General features: G+C 35.5%; 1 protein-coding gene across 1 annotated transcript; it reads left to right on the top strand.

Annotated features, from left to right (window-relative positions):
• Nucleotides 1-15,626: 15,626 nt before the first annotated feature.
• Nucleotides 15,627-18,309, top strand: LOC122588830 (probable purine permease 10). Its single transcript, XM_043761041.1, has 3 exons — nt 15,627-15,733; nt 16,841-17,455; nt 17,720-18,309. Exons 1-3 carry the CDS (start codon nt 15,697-15,699, stop codon nt 18,223-18,225), a joined length of 1,158 nt encoding a protein of 385 aa, XP_043616976.1. The 5' UTR covers nt 15,627-15,696; the 3' UTR covers nt 18,226-18,309.
• Nucleotides 18,310-26,044: the final 7,735 nt, after the last annotated feature.

Here is a 26,044-nt window from a genome sequence, read left to right as displayed (position 1 = left end):
TTTTTATTTCATTAGGAGTATGTTGAATCGTTGACTAACCGATCATCACCCTCCACTCGTCCTTTTCTTTTCTTTTTATTTGTTGTAACCGTGACCAAGAAAAGGGAGGGGGAGAGAATTTGAGCTCCTATTAATATATGGTGAAGAACAGGGAGACGCGGACTTATAGAAAGAAGACAGACAACATTTTTTTGAAGGAAAATTCGGATGAGAAAAGAAATATATATCACGCACATTAGACAAAAAGAGGGAGGCTGCACATTCTTTCGTAGATAGACGTACACACCAGCAGCCAAAGCTACACCAACACCACACTTTGATATTTTTCACACACTCATCTCCCATTTTCACATTTCACACACACTCCATTTATTCATCATCATCCACTATAAAATCCATCATCTTCATCATTAAACAAAACCCTTTACCTATTTCATCTTTATTCATAGAAGATTTACTCATGGAGATTGAAGATTTGGGCTTGGGGCTAGTTGAAGATTGAAGGAAGTGGGCTGTATTTTCATCCTTCATTCCTTGCAATTGGGTTGTAATCTTTAACTCTTTTCATATTCATTTTAGCTTGTAATACATTGAATGATTATGTGGATTAATATAATTATTTGTGTTTATTTAGCTATTATAATTATGTGTGAGTAGTTGGATTAGTGTTTGGCTAAACATTATGATGAATCCCATTTAGTGGTGACAATGTTTAATTGATGGTTGAAAAGTTGGTTACTTGTGATTTGGATTCTTTTTGATTTTTAGGGTCAAAGTTTGATTAGTTGATAAATTTGGTTAACATGGTATGTATTAGTGCTTTGCAAATAAACGTTTGATTGAACTTGTACATATTGATGATTTTTCTCACCATGGTGTTTATGATTGTAAAACCATATGTTGGCTTTGGATTCGATTGGTCAAATAAGATCTATAATTTAATAAGTTGTAATTGCATTAAAAGATGACCATCTAAATATTTCATAACTTGTTAGCTTGGTTTGGGTACATAAAGGGACAGCAACTTGTATTTTGATCAAAGCCTCTTGAGTCGTTTTTCATGCCAAACGGTGGGAATGAGGAATACTTGTGACCGCAATACTCATTTTTATCGTTTATAGTGATTTTAATGTCTACATCTTTTATCGTAGATGACCGTCTAGTTAATCGAGTTGGATATTTTGTCACGCCATTTCTCAAGTAAAAGTCAACGATTTCTAAGTCACAATTAACCAACCGGCTTATATTATTTATTTTTAGTCAACCATGGTCACAATGAGATGGGAGGATTTCGTCTAGCCATGTGATGAGCGTCCAATTTGTGATAAAAACCCCTATCGAAAGGCTTCATTTCAATGCTTAAATGAGTCATTATTCTGGAACTATAGGTACTTAATGAATGATGTGTTTATACAGGTTCACGGAAGATGCGAAAGAGGGTAAATGACATCAAGTGACTCAAGAAGGAGGCCTATGAAGTTACAAGACACAAGGAAGTGATTCGGGAGCTAAACGAAGACGCGAAAGCTGCAGCAGGAGTCACCAGCGCCGCTAGCCATCAAGAATCAGTGCCGCTCCTCTATCACCAGTGCCGCTAGCCCATTCAAGCCCAGGACCAGCGCCACTGGTATGCCCAGTTCAACAACCGACTTTCACCTCTATTTATGCCGAATTAACCCTGAAAACCTTAAGAGAGCGCCGATTCAGCAGCCCTAGCCGCCCAGCAACTACCCTAGATCGACTTTGCAGATTCCAAGGAGGTTTTGGAGCTTCTAACACTTTCCGGTCTTCATTCTTGGTCATGGTCTTGATCTTTTATCTTTTGTTTAATTTTATTATCAAACGATGTCTTTCATCTTTACACAATTTGTTATTCCTTTAATAATGCTAGGTTAATAGGCTGAATAATTGTTTGGATATATGTGATCATGTAGACGCTTATTGTTTTACTGTGTTTGTTTAGATTATGTTAGATTGTGTTTTACTGTTTTTATCGTAGATCCATGTTTATTAGTAATTCATGTTGCTATTGGTTTTATATCTGAACATATTAGTTTAATTCTGATGGTTGTCTATGAACATACACTAGGACTAATATGCTAGGACAGAAAACGACTAGTCAGTCTTTAACTAGAAGTAAAAAGTGATTCACTTGTAACCGAGGGATCTAGAACCATAGTAACTAGGATGAATTAAACATGAAGCTTAACAATATTAGACGCGATCCTTTGACTTGTAACCGAGCACTGTGGTCACCGGAGAGAATTATATCTAGCCATGGCTTAACGGTTGGATAATTAAAAGATAAACTAGTAACACAAACTTTAGTTCATTAATGCTTAAACAATGAATCTAACGAGAATTTGTTTATATGGTAGTGTGAGTCTAGCGACAACACTATTAATTAGGCAAACTGAATCTAACGAGAATCTGAGCCGCGATGAAGTTTCCAACATACTAGCAAACTAGTAGGATAGTATTTGGTTGTACCATGAGATCGAAGATGCCAAACAAGTATTTTAATTTTATTACTGTTATTTGCTTTTCTTCAATTTAATCTGATTTACGTTGTGTCTTCTGACACTGCCTGCCCTGGTAACACCGGATATATACTGTTAGGTAATAGTTTATTAAGAGTCAGTGACAAACCCCCAAAACAACAAGAATTACACATATTACTAGATTAGGTAAAGCAATGCGTGCCTGCGAATGATCCTGTAGCTTATCACTAGACTATACTACATAGACCGGGTTCTCTACTCGTTAAGTGTAGTTTGTTTTAAGATAGTTACTTGTACAACATTTTATAAATTTAAAGACCGGAATAAAAACACACCATCATCACCACGCACTTGTGTGAAATATTGATTGTCTGAAGATTTTCCTTATATTAGTTTATGTTTGCATTTAGTTTTCGTAGTTTAACTAATCAATCCAAAATCTCTCTTTTTAAGCTTAACAAACTGCATTGCATTGTCATCTTAATTCACATAAAGTTTTCAATTCACCACCTTCTTGTTCGACATCCGTGTCATATTTGCCATATACTTTTGTATTTGGTCAGATATTGACTTTCCATCATTTCCATTTCATTTTCCACCTCCATTATTTATTGACTGTGGCCCGTTGATTTCTGACGACGTCATTCGGGCCTGCGTTAAACACTTATGGATCTAATTAATCACGTGGGATTTACTTATATATATATATAAGTAATATATATATATATATAAACATCATAAGTCGACATTAAAGTTTGCATCTTGATGTAGTTAACCAACTCAATTGACGATTTTACTGACGAAAACGTCGTTTTTAACCGAAATAATCAACTTTAAACAACCCCAACCCTCATGGTCGAATCTATAGGGACAAAACCTACTTTAAAACTTAATGAACATTCAATTAATGATATTATACCTGTAGGGTTGATTAACGGATCGAAAAGCAAGAAAAATCCCTTGTGAAAACCCCCGAAATCGACTAGAACTTGAAGAATTGACCTTGAATTTTGTGTGTATGAGTTTCTTAGAGTTTAGATATGATCAAAAGCTTTTAGGGTCTAGCATGGGGCCCTATTTACGTTGGAACAACTTTCAAAACTTTACATCTAGTCTCTCGCACTTCCTTACAACTCGTTTTGTCACTTAATTGCTCATTTAACACATACGATAAGACTTAACGACGCTTATTTCCTATCGGGATCACTAAATGACTCTATTAATCATTACCAACCGTATTTTCATTACTTTAATCACTTTAACACATATCGCACATCAATCATTTAATTCACACAAATACACGTAAATCACATATTAACTAATGGTCACTAACAACAAATTAACGTTTAACGTCAAAAAGTTTCGGGATGTTACATTATGATTGAACATTTGTCGAAATATTAAGCATATGTGCAAGTTATAGTCGTCATTAGTTGTTCCTGCGGCTTAGAGAACATCTGCGATTCAGCAGATAATGTGAAGGCTTATTTTTGTCGTTGTGAATCACCCAGTTATAGTGAGGGATTTCGCACCTTAAGATAACTAGAGCAAACTATTAACGATCCAATTCAAGGGGAGATACAAACAAGAGGACCAACTTAGGAAGAAACTTGATTGTCCCCAAAAAGCAATCGACTAGGATCATTCAAACAGTGACATACGAGAGCAAGAAGTTATGTGCTTGAATGAATACAAGGAGGCATTGTTAGACGAGAAAGATTTTTGAAACAAAAAGCAAAAATAGAATGGCTAAAAGTTGATGACTCAAAACACTTCTTATTTCCATAACTCGGTGAAAAGTAAGAACCATCGAAACCATGTTGAATTAATAAAGGATTCTAATGGTTTAGAACATGAAGGAGGAAAAGTTCCAACAGCCTTTGTTAATCACCACAAGCATTCTTGGGAATGGAGGGTGAGGTTACTTTACAGCCTACAAATGGCATATTCACCCACAAAGTCGAGCAACAGAAATCACTCTCTATGATAAGATATATCACAGATGAGGAAATCAAACTGGCAATGTACTCAATTGGAGATAATAAAGCGCCTGCCCAGATGGCTTCTCATCCATGTTTGTCTGACTTTATATATATAAATTTAGTTTGTATTTGACATAACAATATTTTTTCGTTTATTATTATTTAATTGTGCTTAGCTTATCCTATTTCAAAGTTTATGAGTAAATAGTACAAACATTTTTAGAGTGTTAAATCCTATTATCTTTTATTATATTATTTATGTGGTTTACACACAATTCAATTTTTTTTTCCGAACATTCAGTCGGTATGCGACATCAGAGAAACCTCACTATGTGATGGTAAAGCCTTACACGCACCCTAGACAACAAGATATTGACTATGAGCCGTTACAAGTATTCAGATGGAAAAACTCCAAGGTTTGCAATCCCTAAGGATCGAACTCAAGACTTTGGGTAAAACCAAAGTGCCTTTCTATAAAATAACAGTCATAAGTGATTAGTGATTATTACTTATGGTGTTCCTGTCCATCGGACGATTATAATATAGTAGATGATATATCCCTGATCAACAGTTCGGTCACTAGCTATCAACCGAAATCTCAATAATCACCAATCAAACTTCATGTTTAAATATTTGTCAACTTATTACCCGATTAGATATTTGTCAACTTACTACCTGATTAAATATTTATCAACTTACAATATTATAATTTTAACATATCATAAATTATAATCCGCATAGATTTCTGCCAATTATACGAGTAATAATCTAGTTAACTTGAAGATTAGAGGTGTAAATTGCATTAAAGTTAAATTTGATAAGTTAATTAGTTGACGTGTCATCAGTTTGATTTTTTGGTATCAATTTGATTTTTGGGTGATTATTTTTAATGAACTAGAACAGTACCCGTTTGTTGCGGGGATGGTGGGGATGGCGGCAATGGTGGTGATGTAATGGCGGCGGCGGCGGTGGGGAGCGGCGGTAGGGACGGCAGTGGCGGCAATGGCGGAAACGAAAATAGGTGGTGGTGGCGGTGGAGTAGATGCGTCGAATAATGTAGGTCATTGATCTAATTTGGTTTTGAAAAAATGTTGGAAGTTAAAATATTAAACAAAACAATTTGCTTTATAATATTTTAATTAAAAAAATATTGAAATATTTTTAAGTATCTTCCAATAACTATAAAACAGCTTCCTAAAATCATTTTTGAAAAAAGCATACCCCTTTTTTAGATATGTTTACTGTTAGAAGATAAGACCAAATCAAGATTAAAGATAGAAGATATCGGATCAGAACAAATCATCATTTCCGGATTTAGGAGATATCAACTTGGTCATCAAGAAACAAGTTTTCAAGAATTGATTCAGTTTCCGTATATACATTTTCTCTTCTTGTATAAATTGAGGGTCTCCTCCACCATATTAGCATATCAATAAAACATAAAATTCAAATCATAAACGATTAACATGGTATCAGAGCCAGTAATTCCAGCATCATCATCTACCTTTTAACCTCATCAAACCATTATCATCATCATCAGATTTAAGCTACCATGGGCGATCAACCCGGCAGCTCTCATTTCTGGATTTCTCTCCAAGGTGTATGGGGGGAGATAGATCGGATTGATCCCAATCCAATGAAGTGCCCTGATGATATAAAAACATATTCACAAATCCGATCTGATCAAAAACTTTTCCAATTTTTGAATGGATTAGATCGGAAATTCGATACAATAAAAAGGGAGATACTTCGAACCGACCCTGTTCCAACTGCTGAAGCAGCCTAAGCCACTGTCCCAAAAGAAGCTGCTCACCAAAAGATTTTGGGAGCAACTACCACTGAATCACAAGGTGTCGCAGCCGGGTTGATTGCCGGAGAAATCAACGGCGGCGGTTTTGTGTCCAAAGGCTACCGATGATACGACGGCAAGAAAAAGGAGATCCAGGATGATAAATCACAACTAACGTGTGATGAATGTGGCATGTCTCGACACACACGAGATCAGTGTTTCGAGATAATTGGATATCCCGAGTGGTGGACGGATAATCACAAGACGGCGACCAAGAAAAGTTTCAAGAAAAATTATACCTCCAAATCGAGCACCGCCACCCCTACCACCAAAGCCAATACCACCAAAGAAAGTGATAATCGAAAATCGGAGACTGGGTTCAGTGGCATAGCGGCGGCCGGAGTTAATGAAGGGGATGGGGAGTTTTCGGGTGGTTGAAGGTAACAGGAATGGGGGAGTACAAAAATATCCCAAGTTTCCATATAAACATATATATATATATATATATATATATATATATATATATATGTGATAATAATAAAAGGGTTTATAAGCCACATGGGTCGTACAGCACTGGGCCGAAATGTTTTGGGCCAATGGAGAAACAAGGGGGAGCCCATATCACTAAGTCCAGCTGCGATAAATCAAATGGGTCATGGATTTTTGACTGTGGTGCAACCGATACCATGACCTATGACCCAACCGATTTTTCTTTTTTTTCAAAACCAAAAAGAACCAAAATTGAAGTTGCAAATAAGCAAAAAATGGTTGTTAAAAATGGTGGAACCATCAAAATTTCTCCAAATATCAATCTAACCAATTGTCTCTATGTTCCTTCTTTGTCACATAAACTTTTGTCAATAAGTCATGTGACAAAAGAGCTCAATTATTCTGTTCTTATGCATCCACACTTTTGTCTGTTACAGGATATCAGGACGGGACGGATCATTGAGCGTGGCACTGAGAGAGGACTGTATTATGTTGATGAAGTCACTGATAATGGAAAGGTGATGCTAGCTCATGGAACTAATGAAAGACAGGCTTGGTTATGGCATAGAAGACTAAGACATCATTCAGTTAGTTATTTGCATACTTTGTTTCCGAACCTTTTTCCTTTAAATAAAACAATTTCTTGTGAGACTTGCATTTTAGCCAAAAGTCACAGACAAACCTTTAGACCCACCAATACTAGAGTTAAAGATCCTTTTTCGTTAGTTCATTAAGATGTGTGGGGTCCTGCTCCAGTGGTTGGGGGTCAGAATTTCAAATATTATGTGATTTTTGTTGATGACTGCACTCGGATGACTTGGATTTATTTTTTGAAACATAAAGGTGAAGTTTATGATAGATTTACCATTTTTTATGCCATGGTTCAAACTCAATTTCAAAAATCTATCAAAGTTGTTAGAACAGATAATGGTGGAGAATATGTGAATACTCAAATGAACCTTTTTTTTCAATCCAAAGGGATAGTTCATCAAACCACTTGTCCTCATACCCCTGAACAAAATGGTGTCGCTGAAAGAAAGAATAAGCTACTATTAGAAATGGCTAGGGCTTTGATAATTGAATCTGGTGTCCCTAAAAGTTTTTGGCCCGAAGCTATAGCAACTGCCACCTACTTGATTAACCAACTTCCTACAAAAATCTTAAAAATGAAAACACCACTTAAAATCCTTGCCAATTATCATAATCTTCCTCCAGCTCTCACACTCCCACCTAAAGTTTTTGGGTGTACAGTGTTTGTACATATCCCAAAAACTTATCGTGATAAACTTGACCCTTGTGCCGAAAAATGTGTTTTTGTGGGATATGGGGTTACCCAAAAGGGATATAGGTGTTACAATCCAAAAACGTATGTTTACTACAATGAATTGTGATTTCCTTGAAACCAAGTACTTTTACTCCCCGCAACACAGTGGTCAGGAAGGGGAACAAAGTGACTCACTGGGTTGGTTGAGTTATACTTCAGTCACTGATTCTCCAGAAAAACAGAATACATCAGTTGATCCCGTAAATGAAGAACAGTCAGCTGATCCCGTGAATGAAGAACAGTCCTTTCCTCAAATTGTCAACGAACATACAGTCCCGAGCCTGATATCTGAGGTAAGTGAATCTATACCTAGTCATTTGATTAATAATGAGAGTATCTTAGATGATTTACAAGATTCTATAGAAGATGAAGTACAAGCTGGGGTAGAAGAAGCAGTAGCAGTCCTAGAAAAATATGTACTTCCTCCCAGGTCAACCAGAGGGATACCTGCAAAACGATATTCTCCAGAAAAAATTTCTCGAAACTCTAGGTATCCTATGGCCAACATTGCAGGTGGAAGATTTTCTGACGAAGCAAAAGCTTTCGTTGCAGCATTATACTCATAATCAATTCCATCAAGAATAAAAGATGCTTTGAAATAAAAAATTTGGAAAGATGCCATGGAGACTGAGTTGGATGCTCTCATAAAGAATGATACATGGGATATATGTGTTCTGCCTAAAGGAAAGGAACCAGTAGGATGTAGGTGGATCTATACAGTCAAGTATAAACCAGATGGTGCCATAGAGAGATACAAAGCTAGGTTGGTTGCTAAAGGATACACTCAAACATATGGGATTGACTATTCTGAAACGTTCTCTCCAGTTGCGAAGATAGATACAATAAGGGTTCTCTTTTCAATAGCCGCAAATCAAGGGTGGTCTCTTCATCAATTTGATGTTAAGAATTCCTTTTTACACGGAGAATTGAAAGAAGAAGTTTATATGGAAGCTCCTCCAGGTTTCTCTCATGGTTTTAAACAAGGAGAAGTGTGTAAGTTGAAGAAGTCTTTATATGGATTGAAGCAGTCACCTAGGGCGTGGTTTGGAAGATTTACTCTAGCAATGAAGAAATATGGATACAAACAGAGCAACTCAGATCATACCTTATTCCTCAATCATAAAGGAAATCTGGTAACATGTCTAATAATTTATGTTGATGACATGATTATTACTAGAAATGATGAAAAAGAGATTAAGAAATTGAAGGAAGCATTATTTGCGGAATTTGAGATGAAAGACTTGGGAAACCTTAAGTATTTTCTTGGAATTGAAGTTATGAGATCACAGCAGGGAACTTTTATTTGTCAGAAGAAATATATATTGGATCTTCTAGCTGAAACCGGAATGATTGATTGTAAACCAGCCGATACACCCATGATTATGAATCAGAAATTGTTTATGAAACTAAATGGAAAGCTTGCTGATAAGAACAAATATCAGCGGATGGTGGGGAAGCTGATTTACCTTGCTCATACTCGACCAGATATAGCATATGCTGTTGGAGTGGTGAGTCAATTCATGCACCAGCCTCAAGAAGAACACTTGAATGCAGTTCTAAGGATTATCAGATACCTCAAAGGAACTCTTGATCATGGAGTACTGTTTAAAGCAAATGGTCATCTAACGATTCAAATCTATACAGATGCTGATTGGGCTGGAGATAAAGGGAACAGAAGATCAACTTCAGGATACTTTTCTCTTGTAGGAGGAAATCTTGTCACATGGAAAAGTAAGAAGCAGAAAGTTGTCTCATTATCAAGTGCAGAAGCTGAATTTCGAGGTATAGCTAAAGGTCTAGCAGAAGCACTATGGTTGAAGAAACTTGTGACTGAGTTAGGATTCGCCTCCAAAGAAAGTATACGGATCATGTGCGATAATGAAGCAGCAATTCAGATTTCAGAAAATCCGGTTCAACATGATCGAACCAAACATGTAGAGGTTGATCGTCATTTTATCAAAGAAAAACTTGAAGATGGGATTATCAAAATACCGTTTGTTAAGTCTGAAGACCAACTTGCAGATATCTTAACTAAAGCTGTGGGAACAGTTATTTTTCGCAAGTGTTTGAGCAAGTTGAACTTTGGTAATCCCGATGTCCAACTTGAGGGGGAGTGTTAGAAGATAAGACCAAATCAAGATTAAAGATAGAAGATATCAGATCAAAACAAATCATCATTTCCTAATTTAGGAGATATCAACTTGGTCATCAAGAAACAAGTTTTCAAGAATTAATTCAGTTTCCGTATTTACATAATATTTTCTCTTCTTGTATAAATTGAGGGTCTCCTCTATCATATTAGCATATCAATAAAACATACAATTCAAATCATAAACGATTAACATTTACTAAGTTATTAAATTTACTATAATACTAATAAATAGATAAATAAAATAACTTTGTTTCTTTCCATAGATAGAAAAGCAAATTTCCTCTTCGATATAAACACGTACATATGCGTTCTGATGTAACATTAACTTTTTTTTCTTTCAAAAGTCAATGTTATGATTTGTTAGGGTGATAAGTATTTTTGTAGTTGTTTTATGAAAGGCATATACTCATATTCTAAAAAAAAATCAAACTCATTTTCAAGTGAGGTATAATTATTTTTGGAAATTATTTGTTTGTTTCAAATGAAAGAATACCTTGAATAGAAAGAACTTTTAAGTGAGGTATAATGCGATGTAGTTGCTCATATAATTTGTTCGACCGGATAGTTTTATACTTTTATCAAAAGATTACGAAAAGGGAAATTTGGATTAATGTATGTCTGTATGTGTTGTTTTGAGTGCATGATACATTATTATAAAAATCATCCATGCATGTAACTAATTGTATAATTTAGCCCGTGTATTACGCAAGATCATAATCTAGTAGAATATATAAGATCACATATTTGATATATATAATAAAAATTACATTAATTAATAGCCAAACTTAATTTTCACATCTTTTTTCAAATCATCATCATCGATCAGTACCGTACAAAACGAGCGGACCACAAAATTATTGGCCGTCGTTATCCCAACTATTGACTATCATCGTTGAAGAGTTTTGAAATAATTAATCTAACTTTGAATATCACGCCAAAAGGTATTAGTTTGTATTTTATTTGGTAAAATTAATTTTTTTATGATGATAGGATATAATTAAAGAGTAAAATAGAAAATTAATTGTGTTTATATTTCAGTAAAAGGCCATCAATATTGGATTTCATAAATCACAATTAAAATAGACGCTTAACAAAACGTCAAATGTGATACATATTAACTGGTAATGCATGAGGATGTGAGGAAACTTTTTTTTATTATTATTTATTTTTTATCATGTTTTGGGTTCGACTATTTAATTTGGAGTAGCAAAAATGCATTGAGTTCGAGTATTTTAGAGTGTAAGAGCATTCGTAATGGTACCAGCGTGGACGGGTTGGTCAGCCAATGACGCTGGGGTAGTGGTGTGGACTGTTAAGAAGTTGAGGTCGTTGTGGGGTGGGTTGCGTGTGGAAGGCCGACGTGGGTAAATCGACGCTGTGTAAGTTGAGGTCGTTTAACTTTGTTCGCTTTTTGTGTGTGTGTATGGTATCAAATCTTTGTGTTAATTAGTTATGAAAGCCAATATTCGAATTTTTTTTATTTTTTTATTTTTGTCGAATTGTAATGAAGTATTTCAAATTCAGCGGAGGCTAAGTTGAGGAAGACAAAGGCAGGCCAATTTTCTTTTAATTTTTTAATTACAACCCTGTATCTTTGAATTTTTCAAAATTAACCCTTCAAACTAAAAACCTTTTTAATTTTGCATGAATGTTATACTATGAAAGTTTGAATGAATCAATATACTGTATACTTTGATCTATATACTTACAATTAACTAAACATGTTAACAAATATGTTATTATTCTACAATTGATTTTCAGTTTTCAACAAATACAACACTAAATGATTATCTATTAATTAACTTAAATATGAATTAATTAATATTGTACTAAAATAGTTTATTAGTTTATAAAATGACTATATACTTAAGTTTTGATTTGTTGTTTTATATTATTTTTAATCATAATTATTAATTTATATTTATTACAAAAGGTTTTTATTTGTATATATATGTATTTGTATAGTATATATTTATAGGAAAAGGTTCATGTGAGAACCATTTGAATTGGAAAAACTATGGGAACTTCTATATTATAGCTTGATGTTCATATGTTGTTTAAGGGTAAGGTTACTCTTAAATTAATAAGGGTTTAATCTTGTGTGATAGAATGATAATAAGTGGTTGGAGGGTGAGAATATAGGGTTTTGTACTTGCTGGCGGTTCCCTAATGGTGTGAAGGATTAGCCTCACGCCACCAAGTGTTGGAGTAAATATGCTAAGTGTAGGTATGAATGCATTGGCCTCTCAAAGTTGTTGTGAGGGGGTATTTATAAGCCTCCCACGAAGGGTTTCATGAGATGGGCCGAAATGTCTAGAAGTTGGGCCTAACGGCCGACTTAACGGCAGCTTCCGACAGGAGATCGTTATCGTTAGACAGCTGTATGGAAATCGTTGTCTTGGAGACACGAGCACGAGTCGTGCGTACCAGTGCACGTGATTCATCGTACTGTTTGTCGGCTAGGCTGTCGTAAGGTTCGGAGCCTATTGCTAGTCTCGTTTCAGTCTCCGAACTGTCATTGCCGGAGAGTCCGGAGCCTATGGGATGGTACGTCATCAAGCCCCCCAGCCTAGCATTATGTTTCTTCATATTGGTAGGGTAAGACTGCTTTTTAATAAATGAATTTTAATACCTATAAGTTTCGAATCGTGTTTTGGAGGAAGTTCCGGGAGCCGGAGCTTTCGCAAGGTATTATGTGCCTACCTCCCTCCCCCCAAAAAGGAAAAACAAAAGAGAATAAAATAAAACGACAAGAAATATGATTGCTTTTGTTTTATTGCGATTATGGCATTAAATGCATGGGTGTTTTCGGATATATTGTCATAGATGCATTTCAGAAAACGTAGTGGGAAACACGTGTTCTCCTTCAAACGTTACGTCTGCCCCTGACATCCCCCTAGGTTACTGTAGCGTCTCTTTGTTTCCTATAAATAGTTCTCATTCCTTCTTCATTTTTTACTTTTTTCTCTAGACAAAAACTTTTGCTCTCGTTTTATTTTTCCGTAGCTTCCACAGCGATCGTAGCCTCTGGTCTTCTTTTTGCATACTTCTGCAGGTGATCTTTTGGTTTCCGCCTTATACTTTTGCCATGGTTAACAAAAAAGATTTGTGTGTTAATTTTTGCACAGTTAAGCACCATGAATATGTAAAGTTTCTCTCCGACCATAGGTTTCCTTCGGGGTTTCATTATACTCTCCCCCGCCCCTTCGACAATGCGAGGATGGCTCCGGTGGGTAAAATTACTTTATATATGGCTCCGGAGGAAATCTTGGGGCGGAGCCCTCGTTCCATGGCGCTGGGAAAAGTCCTGCGACCGTTCAAAGGTTGAAGGAGGAGACCCAAAATGCCAATGACCAGAGGTCTGCTACCGGAGAGCTTTTGTCGGAGCCTTCCGGAGATGACCAATCTCCACACTTTCCGGAGGCTCCAAGGCCTAAAATTCCTTTCAAGGTTACTTTCCCCCTCATTCCTAGTGACAGCCTTTTAGACAAACATGTGGAGAGGGAGAATTTTATTGATTGTGCCATGGTCCCGGGTCGTCTTCAAGAATTGGCCATCCTTTCCCTTCGCGACTTCCGGAGCTCTACTAATGAGACAGCCATTCGTCATCTATCGGAGCAGGTGTGATTTTATTACTTGTATTGATTTAACTTGATGATGATTTTTTAATTTTTGTTTATTGTGTTTACTCATTCTTTCTTTTATGTTCCGCAGAATGATTTATGGAGGCGTGTCGAGTTGATGGAGGCGGAAATGGATGAGATGAGGGGAAAATGTAGGGAATACCGCCGGAGACTCCGCGATGCTGAGAATCGCGATTCGGAGCTACAAACGCAGCAAATGACTGATTTGGAAGCCAATAACTCTGTTTTGAAAAATCAAGCGGAGATGGCGGAGCAGGTTGTGGAAGCTCAGCGGAGGCAAATTGAAGACTTGATGGTTAAAGAATCCAGGTTGAGGCATGATCTACGTGAAGAAGGTGTGAAGGTTGAACGATGTAGGGTTGAGATTGATGGGTATAAGGCTGCGGAGACAGAGTTGGAGAATAGGTTGCAGGTTCAGGACGGAGAAATTGAGAGGATGAAAGCAAATTGGGGAGAGCTTGTAAGAGGTATCCCAGAAATCTTCAATAACCTCCGCTCTAGTGGGGAGTTTGCGGAGGTGATGGGGGCAGTTCAGAGTTGTGCTTTGAATGTTGGTTATAACAAGGCTCTCCTCAAAGTAAAGGCGAAGCATCCGGAGGTCGATATTACACAGATTGAGGGATATATGCGCGGGAGTTTTGCAGCTCTGAAAGAGGCGGCGCGAAAGTTTGCCGACAAGAGGTTTCAGTATTTAAATATACTCTTAAATTAATAAGGGTTTAATCTTGTGTGAGAGAATGATAATAAGTGGTTGGAGGGTGAGAATAGAGAGTTTTGTACTTGCTGGCGGTTCCCTAATGGTGTGAAGGATTAGCCTCACGCCACCAAGTGTTGGAGTAAATATGCTAAGTGTAGGTATGAATGCATTGGCCTCTCAAAGTTGTTGTGAGGGGGTATTTATAAGCCTCCCACGAAGGGTTTCATGAGATGGGGCGAAATGTCTAGAAGTTGGGCCTAACGGTCGACTTAACGGCAGCCTCCAATAGGAGATCGTTATCGTTAGACAGCTGTATGGAAATCGTTGGCTTGGAGACACGAGCACGAGTCGTGCGTACCAGTGCACGTGATTCATCGTACAGTTTGTCGGCTAGGCTGTCGTAGGGTTCGGAGCCTATTGCTAGTCTCGTTTCAGTCTCCAAACTGTCATTGCCGGAGAGTCCGGAGCCTATGGGATGGTACGTCATCATATGTGAATGGTATATGTGAACAAATTCGTTCCCATATGAACTATGAAGTTATACCTATAATTACCCATGTTAATATGTGAATAGTTCTTACATGAACCTCACCCTATATATATATATATATATATATATATAAAGAGTAAATTGATAGGAACCATTTGATCTTATATACCGAATTGGTACCCACATAACCCTAGCAGGGATAGTGTCAAGGTTAATTAAACACTTAAATTCAATTCTGCCTCTGCAAGATTCGAACTCAGGTTGCCTATAGAAAGTGGCAGCTCGTGGCCAACTCTTCTACGAAGAGTTGGTTCTTAATTACCATATATATATATATATATATAAATGTGTTATATTTTAATAAATTAAATTTGGTGTGGTTATTGTAACGATATCGTGTGGTTGTTGAGTGGTGTTTTATAAGGTCTTTCCTTAAATTTTTTTGTCGGAACATGTAGTTCAAACAAAAGTTGTATTTAAGTATAGATAAACACGTTACGGTCTTTCTTGTTTGTTTTCTATATAAAAAATATAGGTAGCTATCATATCATAGGAAATGACATCTATATGAACACATAGTTGATTTTTCGTGTCTCTCTTATCTTAATTAAATTCTTATTTCATTCAAATGCAAGAAGCTCAAGAGTTGGCAACAAATACCATCGGTAAGTCCTACAACATCTTTACCTTCCAAAAAAAAGTCCTTCATGTTATAATTAGTAGGCAGTATTATAATTAGCCCGATATAAACTAGTATGTTTAATATCATTATCATTATACATGTATATATAGCTAGTTTGTATTAAGCTAGCATAATTTTCTTTTGAGATATGTATATGAATTATAATTTAATATAGCAACATATTACTGTCATATATAATCGCGTAAAGATAAACTATATTATTATATCCAAAAATAGTTATTATCTACTTGTTTATGTAATTGGTACCCGCATATGGACCTTAGAGTGAGTTTTTCATCAATCACACGTATTAAATTTAGAGCAGCGGTGCTCATGAGAGTTACCTGGAGCAATCCTTGTGGGTGGATATGTGTGAAAATGACACCTGAGGACTGGGGTCAAGAGTAACTCGGTGAATCTACACTTCACTGTCAAGTTTTCGTAAACATCTTTCCAAGCTATGGTAAACGAACCAGAGGCGTTACCAAAATTAAGAGATGGGTCAAAATTAAAAAATCCATGAAAAACAAGAGGGCAAAATTAAAAAATCCTTTAGAAAATTTACAAAAGTTAGTGACAAAATTTAAATTTTGAAAAGAGCATTTCCCCCTCGCCCCCTTTTGGTACCGCGCCCCTAAAACGAAGTGTATACTTGTATGTCTTGTAGTATAAATAAACATGTATAGTTGTATGTTTGATCAGTATTTTGAGATTTTGGCTTTGGAATTTACCATCATGAAACTTAAATCAGGCTTTACCTGATGAGGTGATAACATCAAAGGCCAAGATTTGAAGATGATTTTTGAATCTTGGCCTTTGATTTTTATTCAAAAGTCTAGATTTTCCCAACTTGACTCAAGTTGGGGAACTTGATCCAAGTTGGGGAATCAACTTGAGGGAATCCTCACCCGTGAGAAATAGCAACAAATTTCTTGGTCCAACCTCATCTCCATGTCCTTTTAATTAGAGATAATATTGCGTGATTAATCTATTCTAAGTAGGCTGTGAAGCCACCGTCTATTGGGCCACCAGATGGTTGGCTAAGGCACATGGCCGTTGTATGTTGATGCCGTTGATTCTATTATTGTAGGATTAGCAGATGAAGATAGGCCAGTTGAAAGCCAAAATGAGGCTACAAGCTCCTCAATGGTTGTAAAGAAGTACAAATATTGGTGGATAAAGATAGCAGTGTTCACAATTTTTGTACTCTCGGGCCAATCCGTTGCAGTTATGTTAGGAAGTCTTTACTTTAATGAAGGAGGAAATAGTAAATGGATGGCAACACTTGTTCAAACTGCTGGCTTTCCACTTCAGCTTCCTTTACTCTTCATGTATTTACCATCAAAAACATCCCCTAAACAACACCAAATTACTACTATACAACCACCTTCTAGGACTACCCTTTTCATGCTTTATATGTTTCTTGGTATATTCTTGGCTGCAGACTGCATGTTATATACCCTTGGATTGAAATTTTTGCCCGTTTCAACGTACACTTTAATCTGTGCAACCCAGCTAGCATTTAACGCCCTGTTTTCCTACTTTTTAAACGGGCAGAAGCTCACTCCTTTCATTACCAATTCACTTGTTGTTCTTAGCTTTTCGTCTTCACTACTTGTGTTCCAAAGTGATTCTGAGCAGAGCAGGAAAGCTTCGAGAAGCAAGTATATTATTGGATTTGTGTGCACAGTCGCTGCTTCTGCAGGTATAATGCTTTTCCAGCAAAATAACTGACTTGGTTTATACTTTATAAATGGGCTAAACAAATGCGTAGAGCTAAATATTTTATTTATGAGAAGATATTTTTGTTAAAGATAGAAATGGGTTGTCAAATGATCAGTTGGATTAACAAAATTAACAATCTTTCGGGTTGATGGGTTATTTCATAGAACAAAGGCTGTTGGGTAAATTAAATTAATATCATTACAAGAGAATGTATAATCTTAAAACTAATTATTTGATTGTGCAGGCTATGGGTTGATGCTTTCTGTAACACAGCTTGCATTTAAAAGGATCTTGAAATCAGAAAGTTACAGAGTGGTATTCGATGTCGTCCTATACCAAAACATGGTAGCCAGTGTTGTAATTCTCATGGGACTATTTGCTAGCGGCGAATGGAATGACATACAGGGAGAGATGGAAGGTTACAAGTTGGGCCAAGTTTCATACATAATGAATTTAGTATGGACAGCCATTACATGGCAGGTTTTTTCAATTGGGTGTGTAGGTTTGATATTCGAGGTTTCATCCTTGTTCTCGAATGTGATTAGTACTTTAGGCATTCCTATTGTACCCGTTCTGGCAGTAGTATTTTTCCATGACAAGATGAATGGTGTGAAGGTGATTTCAATGTTGTTGGCTATTTGGGGGTTTATCTCGTATGTCTATCAGCATTATCTTGATGACTTGAAAGAAAAAGGTGAGGCTAAAATTGTAAATCATGAAGTAGATCTCGTAGAAACAAGAATTGATTAAATCTATGAGTAGAATAAGATGTATGCATGAGACGTGCGCGTGCGCGTCGTTTTAATCAATTTCTGGTTGTATCATCCGTTAAAAGCCGTGCCTTATTGCATATAATTGCTCTAGTAATGGTAATAATGCAATATATCTATATAAGCATCCCTATGCTTGATATATGTATAAAATAAAATGGGATAAGTGTCCCGGAATGCAGTCGACTAATGCTCAAAAGTTATTGTGTGCACGAACTCTAGGTCAGCTTTATTGTGTTCAGGAAACTTGTTCAAGAGTCCCATAACATGCAAAAGTGACCGAGTAAGAAGTTAGCTGGTCACCACTTTCACTTAACTCGCTGGAAACTTCAAATACTCGTCGGAAAATTTAAAAATCCAATTAAACCTTCGTTTCTTCAAATTAGACCACGAAATTTGCACCAAAATACTCAAAAATCAGCCGCAAACAAACCCTCAGCAAAAGTTAAACTGATTGAGACTCGCCGAAAAATTCACCAACTCGTCGGAAAAATTAAAACCACCATAACTTTGTTGTTTCTTCGAGTTTCAACTTGAAACCAACACCAAACAGCTCAAAATTGACGTTCGCACAAATCCTAACTGAAAACAATCTCGATCAGATCCTTGCCGGAAAAACAATTCTCGCCGGAAGCAGTAACCGTCAACAACCTTCAACCAATCGGGAAAAAATTGAAGATATCACCAAGTTCAGAATCTTCTCGCGAAGAAATCCTTATGATCTTCAAGATAATTCGATGCAAAACGAAGTCGATGGCGGCGAGCCGGCGAGGACGACTAGGAGGATGATAATGAAGGTGAGCCAGAAACGGAAGGAGGAGGAGCAGCAGCAATTGCGACCCTAACAGTGGTCGGTGGCAGGACACAACAAACCAAACCCACGATCCACTTGAAACCCTTGATTCCTCATGAAAACTTATATGGCGGCGGTGGTACTTAATTATCCATGTTTTTGTTATCCTCGTGAAAAATATTTCTATTTCAAAAGGTTTTTAAAAATATGAAATAGTAATTGAGGTAATATGTGCTAAAATAATAGTATTCAATACTATATGTAGTAATTAGCTTTCATGAGAGTGTGTATGTGCGTCTGTGCATGCCGCTTTCGTGATTTATTTGTTCTTTGTAGCTAATATATGATATATACATGCAAATGCTTCAAAATTTCCAGTATATGTAAATATAACGAGTCAGATTGCAATTAGTATTTGACATTTTATTGGTTAACTTTGCTACATGTTAGCACACACATTCCAATATTAAAGATATACTAGTAGTTTTTAGTTTTCTGCTACATGTATATTCTAATATTTCTTACTGTATTTGATATATTGATAATTAGTAATTAGTATTAGTATAATATAATATAACTTAACGGATTTCGAAACAAAAAACATTAACGGATCCCCGATTACCCGTGGGGAAACCCGTTACCCGACGGTTAATAAGTAATGCGGATCCGTCGGGTCCGGACCCGGGTTTGGGACGTGGATTTTTAAACGGGTCCGGGTCCGGGTCCGGGATTACTTAAACCCGGACCATACCCGGCCCGTTGCCATCCCCACAGCCAACATGTTCTATCCCTCTTGATATTATCTAATTTTAGCCTAATCATGGGACAAACATCATGTTGCCATCTCTCACTTTGTTCCCTTATGGTCTCTAACCTAACCATTGCCATCTCTCACTTTGTTCCCTTATGGTCTCTAATCTAACCATAACTATGATCCTTAAGGCTTCTAACAAAGTTATAATGGGTTTGTTTTTGACTTTCAATAAGACTGAGTTCCAACAATCACTAAATCCATTTTTAACGGCTTGACAACCCCTATGAATCTCAAAAATAGCCCTACACCAAGATTTAGGATTTCTTTCCATAAGATATTTATAAGCATTAGGGTTAGCTACCTGGATTTCTTTCATGGCAGTCTCTTACTGTGCTTCATAAGATGACTTGGTAGCTTTCTAGAAGAGATGCCTGAACTCTACACCACTGTACACTTTTCTGAAATTCTCATAGATGTGCCTAGCACATTGTCTATGTTCAGCTCTAGGCATAACATCTTTCTTTGGGTTTGATATGTTTGGAGGCCTGTTTCTACACCTAGCAATAATGCTAGTTTTACATGATCTCTCAAACCAAAGGGAGTACTCATTTGCTAAGGCATAGTAAGATAGACATTCCCTCAACTGGCTATGAGAAGCATATAATTCACCAACAAGGGGCCTTTTCAGTCTCCATTGTGTACCATCATCATGAATTGGGAATTTAGGCTTCTCTTGTTCTGGTGGTCTCATTGGGTCATTAGAATTGCCCCCATCTCTTGATTGCATTGCTTCAATCAGTTCTTTTAAGAAGGAATCATGTTCATCATGAACAACCTTTTTAATGCCTGCATCATTCTTTGGACCAGGCATACTACCATCAAGTTGTGGTAACTGGTTTAAGTTGGGAATTTTGGCTATGGGTTGTCCTTTCCTCATTGCCCTTACTTCATCTTCATCTTCACTTAAATGGTCAAGTGAAGCAACAGAGTCAACATCAGAATCATTAGTTTCACCTTCACCTTCACCTTCATCTTCATCATCCTCACTATTATAATCAGTCATATCTGATGATAAGTAGTCAACATAGATATCTACTACCTCATACACTTATAGGATGTCCATTAAACATTCAATATCTTTTTGTTTACAAGCACTTAATAGATTTTCAAAACCACCATTACCTTGAATATCATCAGTAAAAGGAGTACCTCTTTCCCGGTCTATGAAATGCACCAACTCTTCATGAGTTATTCTTGGGCATGTCAGATTCTTTACTTTCTCATCCACATATTGTAAAGGATCAAACAAAAAAACCCCATTGTAATGCACAATCAATTTCTAAAGTTTCATCTTTTTCTACAAAACACAAAAAAAAAAAGTAAAGTAAAGATCCATCACCTCATGGAAAATTATTTTTAAATAAAACTAATAAAAAAAACCCCTTAGAATTATTGTAGTTACAGTGGAAATCAAGAAGATGGATAACAAAAGAAAATATGACATACCTTCTTGTGGATGATTATGATGTTGTATGGTTGAACGGGCCTGAAAACGTCTTTGTCAGAGGAGTAAAAATGGTGATTTGATGGGCGGGAGTGTAAAGGGAAGAAGAAGAGAGGGTTTTTAGGATCCCGATTATATAAATATTGGGTATATATATCGATATATATATATATATATATATAAAGTGTGTATTTTATATTTAAGTTATTATTGTTTTATCCAGCTTGCATGCCATGTCGACAGTTTTGAAATTAAATTAAGATTTATTACCGGTTACCGGTGTAACCAGTCAAAGAATACACGAAAAGAACAAAAACAGAAGGTCCTTACATTACATAGTCATTTTGAAAGGTCACTACATAACCTTTCGGCCATAGTTCGTTACATTCTCATGCCATAATCCCTATAAATAATACGGTTAAACGACCCGAATAAAAAACAAAGCAGATTTATATCATTTATTGTGTATTTTACATTGAATGCAAGGTTTTTTTAATTTCATTAATACATTGACTGACATTTTATTTGGAAGAGAAGAAAAGATAAAATAATTATTAACATATTTTAAAATAATTTTTAACTGTTTTGCAGATATTTAAATTTAATTAAAGCTTTTGAATTGGGTCTAAACTAGATTATCACCCGCGTAATACGCGGGAAACATATATAATTAACGACATTTTAAATTTTCATAATATCATAATTTTCATAAATATTTAACCAGATAATAATTAAATCACTAAAAAACATGAAGTTACATTAGTGGTCGTTTAGATTCCGGTTAACAGAGAGAGTTGAAAAATGGATACATCATCTATTAGAGATTTCGCTAAGTAAGGTTTTCATTTATTTGGATGTCTTTCATTCATCCGGATATGTCTGCATTGTCATTGTATTTGTGTTTTAACGTTTTGCTCAAATAATTTAGTTATACGCATTACTAAGCAACTTAATTATAAATCTATATAACGCATGTTGTGTTAATCTAACTTAAAATTATGCATAATATCATTGCAATTTTTATACAATTATTTTCTGATATATAATTGTGATAGTTTACTATAAACTCCATATTTGTTTTTCAGTTATTTATTAAGAAGTCTGGTTTGACATCCGATCTAATTTTCAAAACATTGATTTAATAAAAATGTTTTATGATAAAAGTTCTATACAAAAATCCATATAACCAAATTTTATTCGTTATATAATAAAAATTCTATACAAAAATATGATTTAATAAAAACGTATTACATTAATCTATCTTCTCGAAAAGAGTTGTACCATTACCATGTATATTCTACAAGCCATAGTTTAGATTGTTTATATTGCCATTCAACCACATCCAGCCACGTGTATAAGTCATAAGCACACCTTAGCATTCATGTAATTCACTACTTGTGTAATTGAGCATTGCCTACCTGTGCTTTATTTCATCAAAATTTGTCACATGCCTTAAAGCTAAAAGCATATATTTTTATCCAAACTATATTATGAAAATACTAATCAATCTCAAACTAATAATTTGTACGCTAGTCAATATGGCATTGATAACTTTTACAGGAATAATGACCCATTTACCCAAAATAAAAGTGGACATTGATTCATAGCAGTAACGTCAATGATAACAAATACCTCGAACTGTTATCCTGAATATGATTTTAAATTTTTAATTCTTGTTTTAATCCTCTATAAATTGATAAGAACCAATATTGTTTCCACATGAGCACCCATTTTAAAGCAAGTGACAAGAAAGAAATACATCAAGATTCTAACACAATATCGATAAGTTTTCAAAGCATAAATGCATTAGAATTACTTGCCTTAGGCCTCTCCTTATAGGGTGTTCTTGGGGGCGTCCGACACGGGAACGGCAGAGGATACTAGTAGCACTGGCGCGAGGCGTGCATCTGAGGGATTTATTCTATAGTTAGACATGCATTTTTGGTTGGTTTGTGGGGTCCAAGTCGAGTATGAACGGTCCAAAATAATAAAAAAAACATTTTTTATTAATATAGCTGTTGGGTTTGAATCTGATGCCCCCGCTCCTCCTCCTCTTTTTTCTTTTAATTAATTTTTTCCTATTTAAATCACCACCATTTTTCACATTTCACCACACTTTCTCTCAACAATTCATCCACCAAGATGCCTAAGAGAATCAACAAAAACCTTTCAAACCGAAACCAAAATCAACAATCACTACTCACGACAAACACTATCGATCAAGAATTTGAGGCGTTGCTTGAAATTGGATCTCTTCCGGTGAGATCTCCCCCGTCCATGTCGTCTTCCAGTGAGTGCCCATCAACATGGACATAAATCCCTTCTCTACCAAACAAAAAATTTCATCAAAGATTACAAATAGTACCAATGACAATGGAGACCAATAACAAGCTAGCCATTCCACAACTAAACTTGAAAAAAAAAACATTATAAAGTAACTCACTGGATTTCCTCAATTTGCATATTATCATATTGTTCATTGAGCCTGCAAAAAAATGCTTAAATTGTTAACTTCACATATAAGATAGTCATATTCATTGTATCAGTATTTAAAAAATAAAATCAATTTCAGATCGAAAGGTAGTATGCCATACCATCTTTTGCACTCTAGCTTTTCGGCTCCATCATCAACAATAAAGGTAACATAATTATTTCTTTCAACTATGTTGAACACCATCCCCATTCCCCACCATACTAAGTCACTAACCTAAACATCATAAACAAAACCAAACAAAACATTAAGAATCTAAATGCAACTATAGTGTTCTCGGTACCGTTTTAGTAAGTATAGCCGTTGAAAGAACCCATTTTGGTAGGTAAAAGGCAACTTGATTTGTATAAAACTATCACAACCAGCATGATGGTATCAAACTTATCATACGGGTCAAAACGGGCAGGTTGGTTGTGTAGCAGGACAAACGATTTTGGGTGAACTACAAAAAAGAGGATTAAATAAGCCGCATCAAAACCAAGTTGGGTCAGGTTTATTTGACCCCCTACAAGGCTACAACAACACACATGACATCTACCAATAAACACTTGACACGAGTTTTAGGTGACATGTATCCCTTTTAATTTTGTTATAAAGTTTCCTTAATTTTTAGTTACTTTAATATTTATCAATTTCCTTATTATTATTGATATAAATTAACAAACTATTATACATAATATATTTATGGGCTAATTGTTTGAAAAGTGCTCCAACTTTGACACCTTTATTTTTGTGGGACTCCAACAAAAAATACTTCTATTTGAGGGAATAAAACCGGGTAAAACCACTTTTGTAGGGCTCTGTACAGGTAGCCGGTTAAAAATATTTTTAAACTAATTTTCTTTTAATTTTTAACTATTTTACTATTGCATGGATATTCCATGTCATTTATTAATAAACATCCAATTTCACGTGGATAATTCATGTTATATCGATAAACATCATTAACTCTTAGGTAAGAAATATGGTATAACAATGACTTTGAAATCTGCCATTCCATTATCATTAGACATAGAAATGAAAAAAAAAATCATCAATTCTTATCATTATTCAACATCATCGATTCGTTTGATATGATCATTCAACATCATTAATTCTTATCCAATATCATCATTCAACATGATCTCAGATTGAAAATTTAAAGCTACACCAGTTCTCAAACTTTCTCATTCGGAACACAATTCCAAACAAACAAATGCATAGAACCACAAAAACCCTGATCTCACCATCGTTGCAACGAGATGAACGTATATATAAATGCATATAACCGCACAAAAAACCCAGATCTGAACCGCCGGTTTAAGCCAAGAACCACCACCCACCACCGGTGCCTCTACAACTGCCTTCGGTTTCTTTTATAAGATCTAAATAAACTCGAACCTAATATTAAAACTTAATAACGTTATCTTCCCTTTCGTTCTATTCCAAAACCAATCCGCCAAAGAAACAATTTCCTCACTTACAATAGATACCATCGATAAATGAAAATAGATCGATGATGATGAAAAAAGGATGTCTAATGAAGAAAGCCTAAGATTTAAGGGATCAAAATTCATTTGAATCCAGATATACTTGTTCTTTTATTTTAAATTGAATGAGAATTTTGATTGGTGTGTATTGTATTGAAATATGGAAATCAAAATAATGAGTTTGTCAACGAAAACAATAAGGATTTGGGTCAATAAATTTTAATCGGATGGATGATTTTACTGGGTTTGTCTTAATTTAGGGTTATATATACTTAAATAGAAATAAATTCCACATGGAAAGAGTTAGCAGAATATTAATATTAATAATAATAAAAGTCAAAAAACCGGTTAGTTACTAGACACATCAGCAAAACTTGCCCGGAGCCCTACAAAAGTCATTTTATCCGGTTTCAATCCCTATAATAGAACTTTTTTTTGTTGGGACCCAAAAAAAACAAAAGTGTCAAAGTTAGAGTACTTTCAAGCAATTAGCCCTATATTTATAAACTAAATTTTAATTATATACGTAATTATGAAAAGTTTTTCACAATTAGGAATCTTACTAATCTTCTCCCTCCCCAATTCATATAACCTAACTAACCTTTTTCAATATGTATTTACAGGTGTTACATAGTATATTATTGTTGATTGCTGCTTACCATATGTATTTGCTCCATCATTTAGGTGCATTTATAAAAGTTTCGTATATTAAATGCAAAGTAAGAAAAAGTATTTAGAAAATAAAATAAAAGTTTTAGGGTTTTACCAAATCTATTGAGAGTTTCTCT

Source organism: Erigeron canadensis, chromosome 2, assembly GCF_010389155.1.
Source record: "Erigeron canadensis isolate Cc75 chromosome 2, C_canadensis_v1, whole genome shotgun sequence".
Classification (NCBI taxonomy): Eukaryota; Viridiplantae; Streptophyta; class Magnoliopsida; order Asterales; family Asteraceae; genus Erigeron; species Erigeron canadensis.
Note: the sequence above shows the minus strand (reverse complement) of the source record. Positions and strands in the feature narration are given on the sequence as shown.